The 17,283-nt window shown below is 39.6% G+C and overlaps 1 protein-coding gene across 6 annotated transcripts in view; it reads left to right on the top strand.

Annotated features, from left to right (window-relative positions):
- Positions 1-279: 279 nt before the first annotated feature.
- Positions 280-17,283, top strand: part of DNAH10 (dynein axonemal heavy chain 10) — a 50,574-nt gene continuing 33,570 nt past the window's right edge. For 2 of the 6 annotated variants that reach the window (XM_077187875.1, XM_077187871.1), the window contains exons 1-26: positions 280-543; positions 847-939; positions 1,425-1,540; positions 1,960-2,128; positions 2,419-2,576; positions 3,265-3,495; positions 4,137-4,327; positions 4,773-4,971; positions 5,676-5,870; positions 6,019-6,189; positions 6,873-7,049; positions 7,393-7,566; positions 8,193-8,362; positions 9,065-9,216; positions 9,657-9,821; positions 10,264-10,471; positions 11,324-11,480; positions 12,627-13,103; positions 13,264-13,422; positions 13,758-13,883; positions 13,963-14,065; positions 14,298-14,476; positions 15,060-15,271; positions 15,569-15,725; positions 16,156-16,389; positions 16,491-16,613. In XM_077187875.1, coding sequence (XP_077043990.1) covers positions 327-543; positions 847-939; positions 1,425-1,540; positions 1,960-2,128; positions 2,419-2,576; positions 3,265-3,495; positions 4,137-4,327; positions 4,773-4,971; positions 5,676-5,870; positions 6,019-6,189; positions 6,873-7,049; positions 7,393-7,566; positions 8,193-8,362; positions 9,065-9,216; positions 9,657-9,821; positions 10,264-10,471; positions 11,324-11,480; positions 12,627-13,103; positions 13,264-13,422; positions 13,758-13,883; positions 13,963-14,065; positions 14,298-14,476; positions 15,060-15,271; positions 15,569-15,725; positions 16,156-16,389; positions 16,491-16,613 — 4,713 coding nt within the window. In that variant the 5' untranslated portion in view covers positions 280-326. Of the gene's footprint in view, positions 544-846; positions 940-1,424; positions 1,541-1,959; positions 2,129-2,418; positions 2,577-3,264; positions 3,496-4,136; positions 4,328-4,772; positions 4,972-5,675; positions 5,871-6,018; positions 6,190-6,872; positions 7,050-7,392; positions 7,567-8,192; positions 8,363-9,064; positions 9,217-9,656; positions 9,822-10,263; positions 10,472-11,323; positions 11,481-12,626; positions 13,104-13,263; positions 13,423-13,757; positions 13,884-13,962; positions 14,066-14,297; positions 14,477-15,059; positions 15,272-15,568; positions 15,726-16,155; positions 16,390-16,490; positions 16,614-17,283 lie in introns of those variants that run through there. The other 4 variants (XM_077187876.1, XM_077187872.1, XM_077187874.1 and 1 more) reach the window with 3 other exon arrangements.

Below are 17,283 nucleotides of genomic sequence, written 5' to 3'. Positions count from 1 at the left end.
CGGGAGCGAGCGCTCGTGAGAGGCGGCGGGTGACGCGGCGATCCAGCGCTCGTGAGGGGCGGCGGGCACTGAGGGGAGCGAGCGGCCGTGAGGGGCGGCCGGTGTTGAGGGGAAGGAGCGGCTGGTGCCGAGGGGAAGCAGCGCGGCCGGTATCGAGAAGAAGGAGGGCCCGCGACGGGCGGTAGCGCGGGGCGGGCTCTGTACGGGAGCACGGCCGCTCGAGGCGGGTACGGAGCCACCCGAAGCGGGCTGAAGGCGGGCAGCAGCCGCCGCTCCACCCCGCAGCGTTGCCGTGGCCACCGGGAGGCGTCGGGCCGGTTGCCGCCATGAGCCTGGACGACGTGCGGGTGCGGTGGCTGCGGGACCGAGCGCTCTCCCTGCTGGGTCTGAGCGATCCGGCGCCTTTCGAGGAGCTGCTGAGCCGCGCCGAGGATGCCCGGGTTGTGCTGCGCTTCTTCGGCCTTGGCGCCGCGGGCGGCGAGGATGCGAGCGGGGCGGGCACGGCGCTGCTGCTGCTGCGGGCCGAGCGGCCCGGCCCGGCCGGTGAGGAGGGGTTGGGAGAGGGAGAGGGTCCCCCTGCCCCGGCCCGCTGAGCTCTCCCTGGGCACTGCCTGGCCCCAGCTCCTTCTTTCCCCCTCCCTCAAACCCCTCTTTGTCCCATCTGCTGAGTCCTGACCCCTGTTTTTACCCCTTTTCCTGCCTTTCCATCCCTTGGGCTGTGTTCTCCTGAATCCTTTCTATAGCGCCCGTTTCTAGAATGTTGTCCCCTCTATTTGTGGGATTTGCATCATCCCTCTGCAGTGTTTTATCATGCTTTCCTCCCATTTTGCATTTGTGCACTTGCAGGTGGCACAAGTGAGCGTTTCTATGTGGCTTTTAATGAAATTCCCGAAGAATTTGTGTCAAATTCTACTGTGTATTTTCTGAGAGACACCAAAGGTATGTGCCCTGAAGAACTGCAGCCTCAGCGTTTTCAGTTTTGCATTAAACAGCACTTACTTCCCATTGTGAAGATGTGAAAGAGACAGGGACTCAGGATAGTGCACATCCAACTTATTTAACTGGGTAGGAAAACACTCAGAGCCAGGGCTGGGGGTCCTTTGTCATTTAACAGCATTTCTGTGCAAGATTTTCCTCCTCTGTCTGTAGAGTAAGGGTTCAAATCAAGCTGTTGTTCTTTTGAACAGAAAACTATATTCTAACTATTAGGCTGACTTGTAAAGACTTAGAACCAGGTGATGATGCTGAAGTATTTTTCTGCCCTTTCTGAAAATGCATTTGCACTATTAAAACCAGCATTAGTTTTGAAGGTGACTTGCACCAAACCTAGTAGTGTTTTATTGGAGTTCTAACTTATTATGAAAAGACTTTATGATTTCTGTATCAATTAATTAGATTTATACTAATTTTTTGTATATGTTTAGAAACAGTTCCTGTACCTAAAGACCTGACTGAAGCTAATGAGATTCTTCCTCGAGTGATAAAGTCTGGGATGCTGACTGATGACACTCTCTTGATGCTGAAGAATGCCATCTCACAGGTGAATGAGTGACAGCTTTTATATATGGAATCTTGAGTGTTTCTAGGAGTGATTTGCCTATTTAGTATTACATGGACTATGCATAATAAATATTAATATTGAATAATTGACCTTCATATGCCAAAATGAAATATTTGTGAATGCTTATTTGATATTTCCCCATTTTTCCCCCTATTTGAGAATCGTTTAAGAGTGTGACACCAGACACCTCTATTTCTGTGCTCACAGACTTTCATAAAGGCATGCTGGAGCTATTCCCCTGCAGAATCTGAGGCAGAGAGAATCATGCTAAGGATGTGAAATGGAAGGAGACACACTTAAATTAAATTTAAGAACAATATCTAATGTTAAGTGAATTGCTTGTAAGCTTTTTTTTTTAATATGAACTATCTAATCTGTGGCACCTGTTTCAATCCTAGCAGTCTTCAGCTCACTCCCATGGTCAGCAGAAGACTGAGAAAACTTCTTTTGATTCAGACAGTGAAAACACAGATTCTGAAGAAATTAAATTATCTGAGGCTGAGCCTAGAAAGTCAGTGGAGTCAGTGGAAAGTGTAATGGGGAGTGAAACTCAGCTGATCATACCAGGTGAGGTGAATGTTTGCCTCTGCCAGCACATGGCAGTAGAACGAGGCTCACCTGAGAGTGGCTTTATGTAGAATAACAGATTTGGTTAAAGCTGCTCTTTGCTGATACCACCTGTGCCTTTCCTGCCCTCAAGCATAGCAGGCAGCGTGGAGAAATGGATGAAATCAGTGATGAGTCTTTGAAAGAGTTTGGAGTGAGAGTAGGAGAGGGGGTACACATATCCAGTGGTGCCATGTTGCCAATGCTGCCAGAACAAGCCAGTTCATTCTGTGTGTGCTTTCTTCCAATAGAACATCTGAAGCTGGAGATGCCCACTGTAAATCTAGAGAGAGAAGTGGCTGTTCTTGCCACAGTTCCAGGAGTGGTTCAGTCTCTGAAACGTTGTGCAGTGACCTGGCAGAAATTAATATCTGGAGTTCTGAAGGAACAACTGAAAAAGGTTCCAGAGGTAATGTTGCCTGTAGCACCAAGATGCTTTTGTTCCTGGAGTCTTTGCTTCATTTCCCCACGAGAACTGTGTTAGTTTTTAATTCCTCTTCACGTTTGATGGTTGGATGACCATTTACTAATTCTTGAAAAGGAGAACAAAAGTAGTGAGGAACTGTGTGGCTCTGGGAAGTAGAATATAAATAAAATATGAAGTAATTCACTGCAGATCCTACCCACACAGGACAGCTGTGGAAAACTAAGAGACTTTTGTTATCTGCTCTCTTCTAAAGAGCAAAGAAACACTAAAAGCTGCACTGAGTAATTTTTTTTTAATAGGCAGATATATTTTTTCTTTTTTTTTGCAAAAAAGTGATCTCAAACAAAAGCAAAAATTCTTATTTTCAGGTTTTCCGTTTGCAAATGTGTGTATAACTAATACCACTAAACATGCTGAGGGATTTTATTAAGTTACCTGTGCAAAAGCCATCACCTCAGGAATGTACTCCCCATCAGCAGTTCCCTTCAGTGTGTATAACTTTATTTCAGGATCTTCTTGTCTCTGGCTTTTTGCATGGTTGAATCATATCAAGTTTATCTCAGCAAAAAGTTTATTGAAAAGAAGGGAACAAATATAATCCTGATTATAAATATTCACTCTTGCATAATGGTAATTCATCTTTTTGCATTTGATTCCACATTACTTGTAGGGTAATGGTCCACTTGCAGAGATTAACCTCTGGCGTGAAAATAATGCTGCTCTAAGGGCTCTTACTGAACAGATGAAGCTTCCAGAGGTGCAAAAAGTCTTGGAAATACTGCAGGAAGCTGAGCCTGAGTTTACTGGAGATTTACAGATAGTCTTAAGTGACCTCAAAAAGCATCACATGGAAGCTCAAGATAATGCCAAGTTTCTGTCAACTCTTGAACGCCATTTGAAGGTACCTGCCCTTGAGAAAGCTTGGTCAAGTTTAAATTATTTACCTGAGTTTGGTTTCTCTGTTGATCTAATCACCTCTTGTTTATTTTTTCACTCTTTAGCAGCAATAAAAATATACTCTAGATTAACAAATTATATTTAATTTTAAAAAAGGGGCGCTTATTTTGTATGAGTTTCAGTGGTTCTAATGTCTGAAAGCTCAAAGCCGTGAGCACTTCATTTGTAGTCCAGTCTTGGGAGTTTGTAGTCCAATCTTGGGAGTTCGTGGTCCAACCTTGGGAGTTTTGATGGCATAGCTGAACTGGGGAAAACAAAGATTTCTCTACTCCATTTTATAGGTAGTTTCTACCACAAATTACAGCTGATGTTTCAAAGTTTAAATTGTATTGAAGATCATCCAAACAAAGAGTTGAGCCAAAATTTAAAAATCAGAACCTAAAATCATTTGGAGCAAAAGGTGCAGATTTGCACATCTTTAACCACGTGTATTATTTAGGCACCAGGATGTCTCCTTGTCCAGGTTATTTATTTAATAATCTTCCAGACTTTCATAACCTGAGGCATCTACAGAACAAACATCAGTTTACTAAAAATGAATTTATATCTTTTCACGACACCTTTCCCACAATATGCATTCCACAGAATTTATCAACTGGCAGGGGGGTGGATGTTATCTCCAGCGTGATCCCCTCCCTGCTGAACGCCCTGAGGCTGGTGTGGATCATGTCCCGGCACTACAACAAGGACGCGCGCATGGTGCCCTTCTTGGAGCGAATTTCCTGGGAGATTTCCGAAAGAGTGCGCAGGGTTGTGGATCTGCAAACGCTCTTCAAGTAAGTGCTGGGTTCCTCTTCAACTGGGCTGTAGTTATTGAAATATTTTTTATTATATTTGCTTGCTTCCACCAAAGAGGTGTCTGTGTGTCTGTATTTTTCAACCATCTGAAGTTGTATTAGAAGTCAATTTATTTAGTAATTTTCATAAATTACTAAATCAGCTTTGAAGATACAGGTTCTTGTCCTCTTTTGGATTGAAAGAACATGAACCAATAAAATAAATAGAAAGATAGAGGTAAAAAAGTGGCATAAATGTAACCAAAATCACTCCTCAAATAATACCACCTTTCAAAATCACATTGAAAATAAGTTGTGAGTTTTGCCTAGATCTTGTGTAGTTAGAAGCTGCTAAACCAGGGGATATTATTCCAGTGAAGATATGATTTTTTAATCTATAGTATTTCTATCTATAATATCTTAACTGTGTTGATTTGATTAATAGACAAGACACAGCTACTGCAAAAAAGAAAATAACAGAAGCAAAACACACTCTTGAACAATGGAAAAAATGTTATTTTACTACTTGTATCCAAGTTGAAGAGTCAGGAAGTAAGCGATACTGGAAATTTGACGTGAAAAGTTTATTTGAAAAAACGGATTATATGGTTTCAATCTGTCAAGATCTGTATGATATTTTTCAGGTAGGAATATAGACAACAAATAAAGAGATCGTGTAATCACTGTCTTCTACTGTAGAGGAGATTCTTTTGTGTTGTAGGTGTAGATTTGTTAACAACTTTTGGTTTTGTGTTTGAGACCTGAGTGATGCCTTTGATTCCAACCAAACTGCACTTAATGCTGGAGGTGCAAATGCTGGAGGTGGAATAACTTTTCTCCAGGTACTGGTTGGGCAAAGGTGCCCCTTGTACATGGTCTGAACATAGGAGACTTGCAGCAACTGTTTCACACATTTATGATTTTCATGGGTTGCCTTAATGAGATGGATAAAATACCATTTAGGTGTACTGTAATATGAAATTTGGCCATCTGTCAATCTGTGTATTAATTGCAGAATAACATATGAATGGAGACATGCTGTGTTTAGGCTAATTTAAGTCAGGGTAATTAGCAATATGGACAATCAATAAACTGCATGTAAAGTGGAGTGAAAAGGACTAATAACTGAGTATTATCTGTTAGAGCAACTGAAGTGCTGGGCTTGTAGATTGTTGCTGTGGTTTTTTCAGTGTCTCATATTGAAATATTTGAAGTTTAAATCATAGCACAAACAGGTCATTCTCTGAGTGGCTGATATTTTTTAAAGGAAAAGTTTAACAATAATGTGTTCAGTGGCAGAAAAAATATTAAAAAGAAAGCTTTATGGTATGTTCTTGTGAATGAATAGGTCGCTGAAGAACTTCAGAATATATTTATTCCTGAACTGATAACTGTGACAGAAAATCCAAAGGCTGTTGATGAACTGCAGAGAGAAGTAAATATAGTAATTAGTCCTATGGAAGACCTGAGCTTTGACCCTTTTAGGGTGGAAAATGCACGTGACTGGGCATTCGTTGTGGAAGAATTTAGAGAAGATGTTGTGGTAGGTACCATATACAGTGATTGCCAAAAATAGTAAAAATAAGCTTGACTGCTCTTATTAAAAAGTATTTTCATTTTGCCACCCTTTCTTGGTTTTGCAGGATGAATTTCTAAGTGACAGGGTTTCTTTGCTTTCTTCCTTTGTTTAGGATATTGAAGAAAAGATGACAAGATTTATTGATGAATCTTTTACAACCCTTCGATCAGCAGAAACTGCTTTTGGCCTGCTGTCAAAGTACAAACACCTCCAGATTCCTGAAAATATTAATAACCAGTTCATGAAAAAGCTCAGTGTGGTTTTGGAGCAATATTGTAAAGAGGTATTCAATTTAGGGATTTCTTATCCAGTACAAGAAGTTCTTTACCTAATGAAAATCATAAATCTGTTTATGTCTAAATACCTGTGTGGTGTCATTTACTATGGAAGAGACATAGTAAATGACACCACACTAAAAAAAAAAAAAAAAAACTTTCATAAATAAATAAATGACATGACACATTAAAAAAAGCTTTTATAAATAAACATGATAATTGCTCTCTTTTTTTGGGACCAAGTTGGAGAAAAAGTCTGGTTAATTTGCTGCAATGTTGTGCACATCTGTACATGTGAGACACTGTGTGGGAGCAGGAAGGTGCTCTGAATGCAACAAGGCTTGTGCCTATTCCTGCACCTTGTAAACAGCAGCTCAACCTTCCTGGGGAAATGGATTTTTTATACCCTACAGCTTTCTTGTCACAACCAAGTTCATGATATGATCAGAAGATGTCATAGATCAACTTTGGAGGGCTAGAATGTATGTTGGGAAGCTTTTTGTATCAGCTGGTTTTTTGATATTTCAAAGAACATTAAACTTGAAACAATCTCACAGAACATGCTGCCATAGGGGCAGTTCCACAAGATAGAGAAATAAAGACAAAATAATTATTTTGTGCTGTGTATCAGACAGTGATCATGGACAAGCAGTGGGAAAATGATTCCTTGCAATATTTTATTCTCTTCTAGCTTGGAATTGTTGAGCAAATCTTTGTTCAGAACCTCAAGGATCCACCTCTGTACAAGAACCATCCTCCAGTGGCTGGAGCGATCTCCTGGTCCCGATCCCTTTCCCAGAGGATCAGGCACACCATTATTCTGTTCCAGGAAGAAGAGGAGTTGCTTTCCTCTGGACGTGGACAGGAAGTAGGTTGGGTCTTTTGGTACTTGATGAAGGAAGAAACACTTTTGTTATACACTTGTAAAAGTGTGAGAGTGCTCTAAAGTGAGGGGAAGTCCCAAGTCTTTGCACACAGCCATGTTAAATGTGAAAACTGGGTTGAAACCTTCCCACTGTTTCCCAGGGAGACAGTGATGGAATCAATTACATAATTCAAGATCCCAAATTCTCCAGTTTCTGCATTAATTGCAGGCTGTTACTTGTTCTCTTATCTAATAAAAACCAGCAACCATATTGAGAGACCATATTAGGTTAGTTAAACATCTCTCATGATCTTTAAAATGAGTTCTACAGAGTTGTCCTTTCTAGGTGCAACAAATATATCTCCAAGTGACCAAGAAAATGGAGGAATATGAAGCTCAAAAATACCGTCAGTGGAGAGAGAGAGCAGAACATGTGATTCCACTGTTACTGAAAGATACTCTACTGGCTCTTGTCACTGATGAGGCTGCAACAAATGTTAATCCAGAGACTTCTGAGCAGGTGAAATGTAGGAAGATTGTGTACCAGGCTTCTCTGAGGGGAAACTGAAACTTCCCTGATGGTCAGCAAGAATTTTCTGAGAGTAATGTTTTAAACGCAGATTTAGAAAAAGTTCTGAGCTGAGAATTGTTTGTGGCCCTTTATAAGACATAGTTTCTGAATCACCTGGCAGATGATTGAATGTTGTTTCTCTGTGTGTTCTTCTGTGCTGTAGTCTCTGTTAATTTTTTAGGTTTTGGTACAACATTTTTGGGACATTGCCATGGTACTTGGGGCTGAAGTTAGGTAAAGGCAGGTTTCCAGCAGAGATCTTGCAGAATCCTGTTCCTACTAAACTTTTGTCTGAGTGAATTTCCACTGTGATTTCTGTTGTAACTCGTTGCAGCAGTGTGTACACAGAGGTGCTTTGGATTGTTTCTTGTAACTGACACCTGAAAAGGTAGTTCTGTATAATTCCTGAACCAAGAATGCTGAAGCTACTATCGAATTTTAAAGGCATTTCCACAAGCTCTGAATGTCAGTCATTCTGACTTTTACCTTCTGCCTTATCAAATGTCTCCAAAATCTCACCTTTGCCATGTAATGTTTGTTGCTCCTCTCTTTTCTGCTGCTTCCTTGTGTTGCAGAGCTCTGCAACAGACGAGCCTGTGAGCATCAGGAAAAGTGTTGGCTTCGCTCTGAATTTTTCTCCTGAAATCCAAGAGATTATCACTGAGGCCAAGTACATGGAACAGCTTGGGCTTGCAGTCCCAGAAATGGCAAGATATGTGGCATTACAGGAAGACAAATACCTCAGGTAAGGCTGTCACAGAATATCTCACATACAGGCTTATGGCTGCATTTCAAGTGATTTCACTCCAGGAACAGGCCCTGAGTCATCACATTTTGGAAACATGAGACCCCATTATGATTCTTTTTTTTAAGGGCACAATTTCTAATGGCAATGTTGCACTGATAAGCTTTTCTCTGGCACTCTTTGCATCCTTTATGCTATAGGACTGTTATACAAATTAACAACTTGTCCAAACCTGAGAGGAAAATAATTTGCAATGAATTGTTTCTGACATTTAGATTTCAGCTCATTTAAACACACTATTGCATTCTTCCTGTACAGCCTTGGGTAAGTCAGTTGTGTCTAAATTATCACAGACATTTAGCACACAGATGTGCCAATAAATTCCTAAATGGATTTTAAAGTTCACCTGTTCAGTTCACCAATGTGCTGCAAACTGGGGCTGTCTCCATAACTTTTGAGATGGGGCAGGAGAGGTTTGTCCAGCTACTATTGGAATCATATGAACCTTTTCTTTGTTTTCAGTGGGAAATAAATTACTTTTATAATCAATATGTATTCACTAGTTAGTTCTGCAAATTTTGCTTTACATGAAAGTCTGAATGGAATGATGGAAGTTCTCTGCTCTTTAGTGGAGTTTGTAGCCGTTTTTCAAGAAAATCATCATTTTGTGTTTTATTTTTCTGTGTTTCTTACATTCCTTAGGTACACAAATAAATTGAAAGTCATGCTGAGTCGCTATCACAAATTAATGGAGATGATGAATGAAGCAGAAATCAAACTTCTTGATCACCATGTCAAAGAACTCTGGAGAATATTGAAAGCAGGACACAAAAGACTCACGTGGAAGTCTGTAGGTAATGGAGATATTACTTTGAAATGGCCTTAGACATTTATTTTTAGTTTAAAACATCTCTTCAGTTCTACTTTTTATGATGGCAGAACATATGATCCATCCTCTTGCCACAGGGGCAGAATAGCAGGTTAGACAAACTCTGATCCAGGAGGTAATTTTTGTGTTTTTATTATATTTAAAACACTGGAGATGGGTTTCTAACCATCTCCAGTGTTTTAAATATAATAAAAGCTGTAATATTAGCTAAATATTAGCTAAATATTAGCTAAAAGCTGTAAGGGAGCAAGATGAAGGATTAGCTGAGAAAACATCAAATCTATGATTTTGCAGAACCTTGGGTCATCCTTAGAGAGAAAACATGTCTGGTTGTGGCAATTTTGATGCATTGATGAAATACTTGTTAAAAGAGAAAAAAAACAAATGGTTTTGATTTATTTCAAGGTATTGGTGAATTTATTGTCCAATGTACACAAACCATTGGGAGATTAGAGTTACTTGTCCATCAGATTCATCAAATTTCTGAAGACATAAGCAGCAAACTTCGGTCCATAGAGTCAACAAATCTCTTTAAGTTTCCACATTCAGAAAATGGTGACAAATGTCCTGGTAAGTCTTTATTGTTTCATTTCCAAGCTCTGTGGTGTTTTGTTTTATTTTTCTCTATCTGCTACTTTGTGGTTTTAGTTGCTAAGATCAACCCTTTTAATTGTTATCAGAACTGATTCCCAGGGGTGTAACAGAGGATGGAACATTTCCTCAGATGGAAATGGCAGCGAGCTGGTTGTCTGCCAGATCTCTCTGTCACTTGAGTGGATGATGGATCAAATTTCTTTCAACACTTCATAGCTGTAAAAAGGTTGCTCTTAAATAATTGAATCAGATTAAAATCCATATTTCAGAGGTCTGAAATATTAATAAATTAAGATATTTTTTATCATTATATAAGATCAATTTCATGTTCACAAATAAAACTCAGGTATACACTTCCAGTGTATAAAACTGTTAGGTCTTTTGCAGCTAATAATGCTAGTTTTTGTATCTGTTGCAGGAGCAAAAGAATTTTTTGACTATATTAAGTGTGAGCAAGCAAAAGATGTGGAACAACTGGTTAGAAAGTATTCTACAATTCCACAATTGCTAATAGAAGTGGAAAGACGAGTTGCCTATACAAACAGTGGCAAATCTCCAAAATTGGCTTCCTATTATGCATATTGGGAAAATAGGATTTATCAGGTGTTGATACAGTTGATTGTGAAGTAAGTGAATTGTTTGCTTTAATGAGTTTCCAGTCATCTTTGGGTTCTCCTGGATCTGTTGGTGAGTGTGTGTACTGACATTCTGTTTAAACCCATAAGGGACTTACAGTTTGTGTAAGATTTGTATTTCTACTGATTTTTTTCCTGTGAAGAATGGAGAACTGATAACAAGGTAGAGAGGAAACCCAGATTCTGAAAAAGTGAATACTGGCATGTTGTTGGCAGAAGAGAGAAATCTGACACATTTGCTGCAATGTCTGTTGTTGCACTTCCCTGGTTTGTCTCTAAAATCCAGGTTTTATTCTCCTAAAGAACATGATTTTGAGAACTTGGTGTCTGGGTGCCAGGTGCCTCCCTGTACTGCATGGGACACGAGTCCAAGAAAAATTATTTTACTTGTTCTGCAGTGGCTGAGGCCAGTGCTGGAACAAGGTATTATAAAGGCTTCCCTTATTCAGCATTGCAGCTCTATTGTAAAATCTATCTAAGCTTTCCACCTCTTCTTCCCATCATCCATGTTCTGGAAGCTGATCCATGCTCAGAGGAATTTGCCATGATTTCTTGTCTGGGCTCTTGCAGGGAAGTTGACAACAGTCTCAGGATCCTTTTGCACCAAAATATCTCCATTCATTCCTTCCAGCAGCTTCTTTTAGCAAGTCAAGCTTTTGCATGACATCATTTTAGTGGGACAGTTTTCCTCCCAGACACATCAGTGTTTCCAGCTGGGATCAGTGATCACTCAGTTTACAGATCTAAGCATACACTTGAAAATTGCAGCCTTTCTAGGGGCATTTTCCTGGGGGTGGCACCTGATTATTTCTATCTTTGATGCTATTTTTTTTTCTTTCTCAGGAATTTACAGGCTTTTAATGCAACTATTCTTGCAAATGTGCCATTGTTACAAATAGAAGCTGTTTTATCTGCTCCTGAGATAACCCTGCAGCCTAATGACAGTGAGATTGAAAAAATGACCATGCAATCGATCCAAGACTGTGTTGAAGTCACCAAGGTGATTTTTGATAGAGATTTCTTTTTGTTTCCAGAGTTTGCTTGTGATTATAATGAACTAATCTTATTTTATGTTTGGGTAAGCATAAATGTCAAAGGGGAGGTTCATATTGCTTTACCTTGAAATCAAAATACCCAGTACATTGTTCCAGTTTTACAGGCTGTCCTAATTTTACAAACTGATGATCAAGGGGAAAAAAAATCCATATGATTTTTCCTCAGGTACAATTGTTGATGACTTTTTAGCAGTTTTGGCAGTGTAAGGACATGGTTTGGTTCTATAAATCAGCATACATCAGAAGGAAGTACTTCTCAGATTGCACTGCAGATGTTGCTTTCTGATGTATGAATAAGCTGGTGGAATAAGGAACATGAGAGGCCTCCTCTACATCAGATTACATTAGAAGCAGCAGAAAAAACAGTTCAGAAAATGTTGGAGAAAGGCATCTAGGACAGCAAATAACTAGATTAGGTATCTAACTTAACTGGCAATGATGTAGCAGTATTTTTCTCCATAAATAGTTTCACACTAAACTGCTTTCCTGAAAAGAAGCCAAATAATTTGACAATGTTCCTTTCCTCTGCTGATGGACAAATGGTTCCAGATGTCACCTTAAATGAATGTTTAGTTTAAGTGTGCTTTTTGTTCTCAGATTTGCTGTTATTCTCTACTGCTGCATTCAGACTGTCTGAACCAATACCTTTTCCTCTCTGTCATGCTATAATCAGAAGAGATTTTAGAAGCAGATTGAGTAATGCATGGAAAAGTTTTGTTGGGATGAAATGAACTCTTCTCAAGTTGATGGGAAAGTGTGATCTCTGTTTTTGCTGTCAGAAAAACAATTTGTTTGAGAAATCATTGATACCACTTCCTACATTGTGTACTAAACAATGGTGAACTCCTTCACTGCAAGAGGAGGAAGCACTGGGACAGGCTGCCCAGGGAAGTGGAGGAGTCACCATTCCTGGAGGATGTGTGGGTGTGGCATAGGGGGGCATGTATGATTTAATGGGTGACCTGACAGTCTTGGACTGCTTGGACTCAATGATCTTAGAGGGCTTTCCAAGCCAGCTGATTCATCAATGATTTAACTAAAATGACTCCACAAGGGAGCTGTTTTCTGACCCTGTCTTTAAAACTCCCCAGAACTTCGTACGATGGATGCACGGGACGTGTATTGAATGCCCTCCTCAGCACGGCAGGGCTGATGAAGTTGTCACTTTCAGCTTTTACAGTGATGTCTCCCAGAGCCCTCTGGTCATTGAACAGGCTGTTCTCATCACTCAGAATATCCAAAAACTCCTGGAATCTCTCAGGAAGTGTTTGAACCAATGGAATAAGTATGACCAGCTGTGGAAATCAGACAAAGACGCAGTCCTGGACCGTTTAGCTGCAGAAAAGCCTCCCTGTGTTGTCTTTGATGAGCACTTGCAGTTCTATCTGACAGTAACTCAGGAAGTAACTCAATGGCCCTTGGTTAAAGATGAACAATTTATCAGGCTTCAGCTGGCTCCTTTAGCCTCTGCAGTGCAGGAGAATGCTAAAAGCTGGATGATGTCACTTGGGAAGTTGCTTAATGAATTAGCAAAAGAGGAGCTCCTCAGCCTTCGAGATGAGATTCAGGTAGGTGTTTTCAGTTAGGTTTTTTTTGTTATCTTTATCACATAGACTAAGAAATGAATCTGGCATATTATTTGTTTGTGTTTTGTGTTTGACTCATTATTGTAATTCTGACAATTGCTTTGTCAGTGTTGATTCTGGAAAGGATCTTTGCTTTTTACAGAAATTATCAGAGAATCTGAATAAACCCCCTGAAACCCTGGATGATCTCAGAGTTGTCCTGGGTGCATTTGCAGTAATCAGAGACATTGCTGTTGAGGTGGAACTGAGCTACTTGGACATTGGAGAGAGATACAGAACTCTTGAATTGTACAATATTCCAGTAAGTGCATGTCTCATCAAACCTTTCAGATCTGAGCTACGGGCACAGATGCCTCACATGTGAATGAAGAAATATTTTCCTTTTGAGACGTGTTACAGAATTACAGAGTTATTGAGGTTTGAAGGGATGTCTTGAGACTGTAGTCCAGACTTCCTTCTCAAATCACTCTGCCCACTTTAAAATGCACATATGGCATCTGTTTAAATCTGACTAAGGTCGCTTCAGTATTGGTTTTGTGTTTTGCAAATTTGTAATGTGAACATCTATTCCTCACTTTCTTGTGAAGGTGTGTGTCTATTTAGGCCTTGTGAGAGGTGCTCCTTATTTTGTTTTAGGTACCTGAAGAGGAGCTAGAGCAGTCTGACAGTGTTAGGGAAGCGTGGGAGACTCTCCTTATGGAGGCAGCAGAAATCACTCGCAACCTAGATTGTAAAGGAGGTGTAAAAGAAGCATTCACAAAGGTAATACTTGTAATTAGTATAGAAAACAATTAGAAATGGGAACTGTTTAATAGAACTGTTTACATTATGTTCTTTTTAGGCGACAGAGCAACAAATTGCAAACTACAGCAAAGAGACAGACGATTTTCTCCAGAAACTCTTGACTGAGGGGCCTGGTGTTGTTGGAGATGATCTTGATAAAGGTAGGTGGACTAATGTGTGTGAAGTGATGTTTTGAAAATATTAGTCTTTGGACAATTCAATTTTTATGCAAAACAAGAAAATTATGCTTTCCTTATTAATATACAAACTCATCAGCTGGGAATGTGAACATTTTTAGTACTGGAACATTCAGAGACCATATGCAAATTCTGTCTTATTTCCCATGACAATCCCTGTGATGATTTATCTGTAAAAATCCCTCTCCTTTTCCAGGACTAGAACTCATGGCTCTGTTTGAAAAAGAATTAGCGAGATTGGAAGAAAGGCAGCGGGAACTGGGCAGTGCTGAGAAACTTCTGGGCATGCCAGGAACAGTGTACCCAAATTTAATAAAAGCACAGCAAGATGCAAAAGCTATGAAGCAGGTCTATGACATTTATGCAGAACAAAAAGTGAGTGTCACACTGAGTCTGCAGGGACACAAATGTGTTCATGCACAGACACACAGCAAAGATGGGGACAAAAGAAGAGGCTGCATTGCCCCCTGGTTACTGTCAACTCTGAACCCTTTGCATGGAATAATCTATGCCCTGTGAAATGATTTCAATATCATTGGTGCAGCACTAGCAGTGTCTCCATGGTGGACCAAACACATCCTCTCATCAGATGGGAACAGACTTCTCCCAGCCTCTTATAATTGTTGGATGGCATTTTACTGCACATGGTTCCTGATCAGTTCAGTGAAACTACTTTTGGATATAGGATGTGTACAGGTGACAGTGGGTATTTCAGGCTTTAACTATTTTTTAAGAAGTTTTATTTTTCCAAAATTTAAATGCCCTGTAAAGTATGGTCCTGTTCTCCATCTTCTCTTTTTACTATTTTTTATGCAAGTGATTGTTTTTGGCTGTGAATCTGTCCTGGACATGAACTTGTCTCTCCCTATGTTTGTAAAATGTTAATACAATTACGTTTTGGGGGTCAAAACTAAAAGGAATATGAATTTTTTTCCCTTCTTAATGTCCTTGTTTGCAGGCAGCTAAAGAGAAATGGTCTAAGACACTCTGGATAAACCTCAATGTCAAGGTTCTTCAGGATGGAACTGAAGGATTTCTGAAAGCTGTTCGGAAGCTGCCCAGACAAGTGCGTGGTATGGCAATCTGTAAGCAACTGGATAAAAAACTGAAGGCTTTTCTAAACTCCATTCCTTTGTTGCTTGATTTGAAAAATGAAGCTTTAAGAGAAAGGTTTGTTTTGATTTATTTACATCACTATATATAGAAGTATTTGATGTGTTTTGTTAGAACTTTAATTTTCCTTTACTGGGGTCATGCCGTGTCCTGGAGCTTTGGAAATTTATTTCTGCCTAGTGAGCTTGTTAATAACATGAAAGGTGCTGCAAAGACTGGGATAATTTATTTATTCAGACTAGTAGTTCTTATTTAAACAGCAGAATGCTAAACATAAGTTTATTATTATATCTTACAGTTGTTTTTGTTTTTTACTGTATTATGGTGTTAAACTGATGTCTCAATTTAAAACAGGCATTGGGAAGACCTTATGGAGAAAACAGGAACAAGATTTGAAATGAAAACAGAAACATTCACTTTGGAAAATATGTTTGCCATGGAACTTCACAAATACACCGTGGTTATCAGTGATATAGTTGGAACTGCTATTAAAGAACTTAGCATTGAGAAGGTAATGTACTGGATTATAGAATCATTGTAAAACTAAAAAGACAAGGATGACAACAATCAGTTTTGTTTAAGATTTTTAAATTGGCATAAGCGCAAGTTTGGCCATCTTCAGGGAGCTGCCATGAGCTACATGAGCTGGGATTTACAGCTCTGTTAACGAGCTCCTACTGGCACAGGATCCTTGCAGAACTGGGTTTGGCAGAAGCATATTGGATTTCTATGATTCCAGTAAGAAAGGTTGTCCTATGAAAATGGATCTGAAGAAGGATCAACTCTCTTGCTATCATTCTTTGAAATAAATTACTTCTTTATAAACCAGAGTTAGAAAATATGTGAAAATTTAGCTGAATTATCTGTTTCATTTTTTTGCTAAGATTATAGACGTCCAGTTTTGAAGACTGAAATATGCCTTTTTTTATGTTCACATGCAGGGACTGAAGGAAATAATAGAAACGTGGGAAAATATGAAATTCCCTGTAGAAGTGTACACCAAAGGCACAGAGACACGAGGCTTTATTCTGGGATCTGTAGAGGAAATTTTAGAGACTCTTGATGACAACAATGTCAATCTTCAGAGTGTTTTGGGCAGTCGCTTTGTGGGTCCTTTTCTTTCAACCGCTCAAAAATGGGAAAAAACTCTGTCATTGATTAGTGAAGTAAGCGAGGTAGGAGGAAAGTGCTGGACTAAATAATTCATGTTTATTATTTATAATCCAAATTTTCCATTGTATTTCTGTTTCCTCTGATGGTAACGTTTGATTCGTAGATCTGGATATCAGTTCAGAGAAAATGGATGTACCTGGAGAGCATTTTTGTTGCTGGAGATATCAGAGCACAGCTTCCGGAGGAAGTCAAAATATTTGACCGTGTAGACCAAATGTTTAAACAGGAAAGTAACTGACTTGTGATCAGCATATTTAGTGCATTTTGCTTCCAGTTCCATAGTTACCTATAGTCTTTTGTGACATGTGTAATACTGAGAATGATGTGCTATAGTTAATTGAATATGACATTAGGGAACCCAGGAATTTTCTGATTTACTTCACATCTGTCATAACCAGAAGACTTCTCCTGATTTAGCTAAGATGGGCAGATGTGAGATCCTTGGCTGGCAGCATGGAGTAGGCAGAATCTCCTTTTCCTTTCATTGTTTACAACTTTTTACTTTTACCTTGGTAAGAAGAAGCTTATATGTGTTCCTATTGCTTGGGGACCTATGTACATGCTAAAAAGGCTTTCCTGCTTCATGCCACTGCTCCCATACTGAACACACATTCCTGGTATGAATAGGGCTTACTTACCTTCCTACGTGCAAAATTGGGAGAGTACTGTGATTTTGAAATATGATCATGATCACTCCTTGAAGTACCATTGGTACAGGAGCAGAGTCAGGTATGTCCTTAAGCTGGCCTGATTGGGGGGGATACAGGCTTGTTGGGCTTACACTTGTTTTTATAGTTCTATCTCCATAAACACACTACCTTCATGTTTTCATACAGCACTGCAGCTCCACAAAACCATTTCAAAACCATTTCAAAACCTTTGATTCACTTCTATAA

The sequence above is a fragment of the Agelaius phoeniceus genome, chromosome 18 (genome assembly GCF_051311805.1).
Source record: "Agelaius phoeniceus isolate bAgePho1 chromosome 18, bAgePho1.hap1, whole genome shotgun sequence".
NCBI classification, from domain to species: Eukaryota; Metazoa; Chordata; class Aves; order Passeriformes; family Icteridae; genus Agelaius; species Agelaius phoeniceus.
The sequence above is the reverse complement of the archived record's forward strand: the minus strand, read 5'-3'. Positions and strand labels throughout refer to the sequence as shown.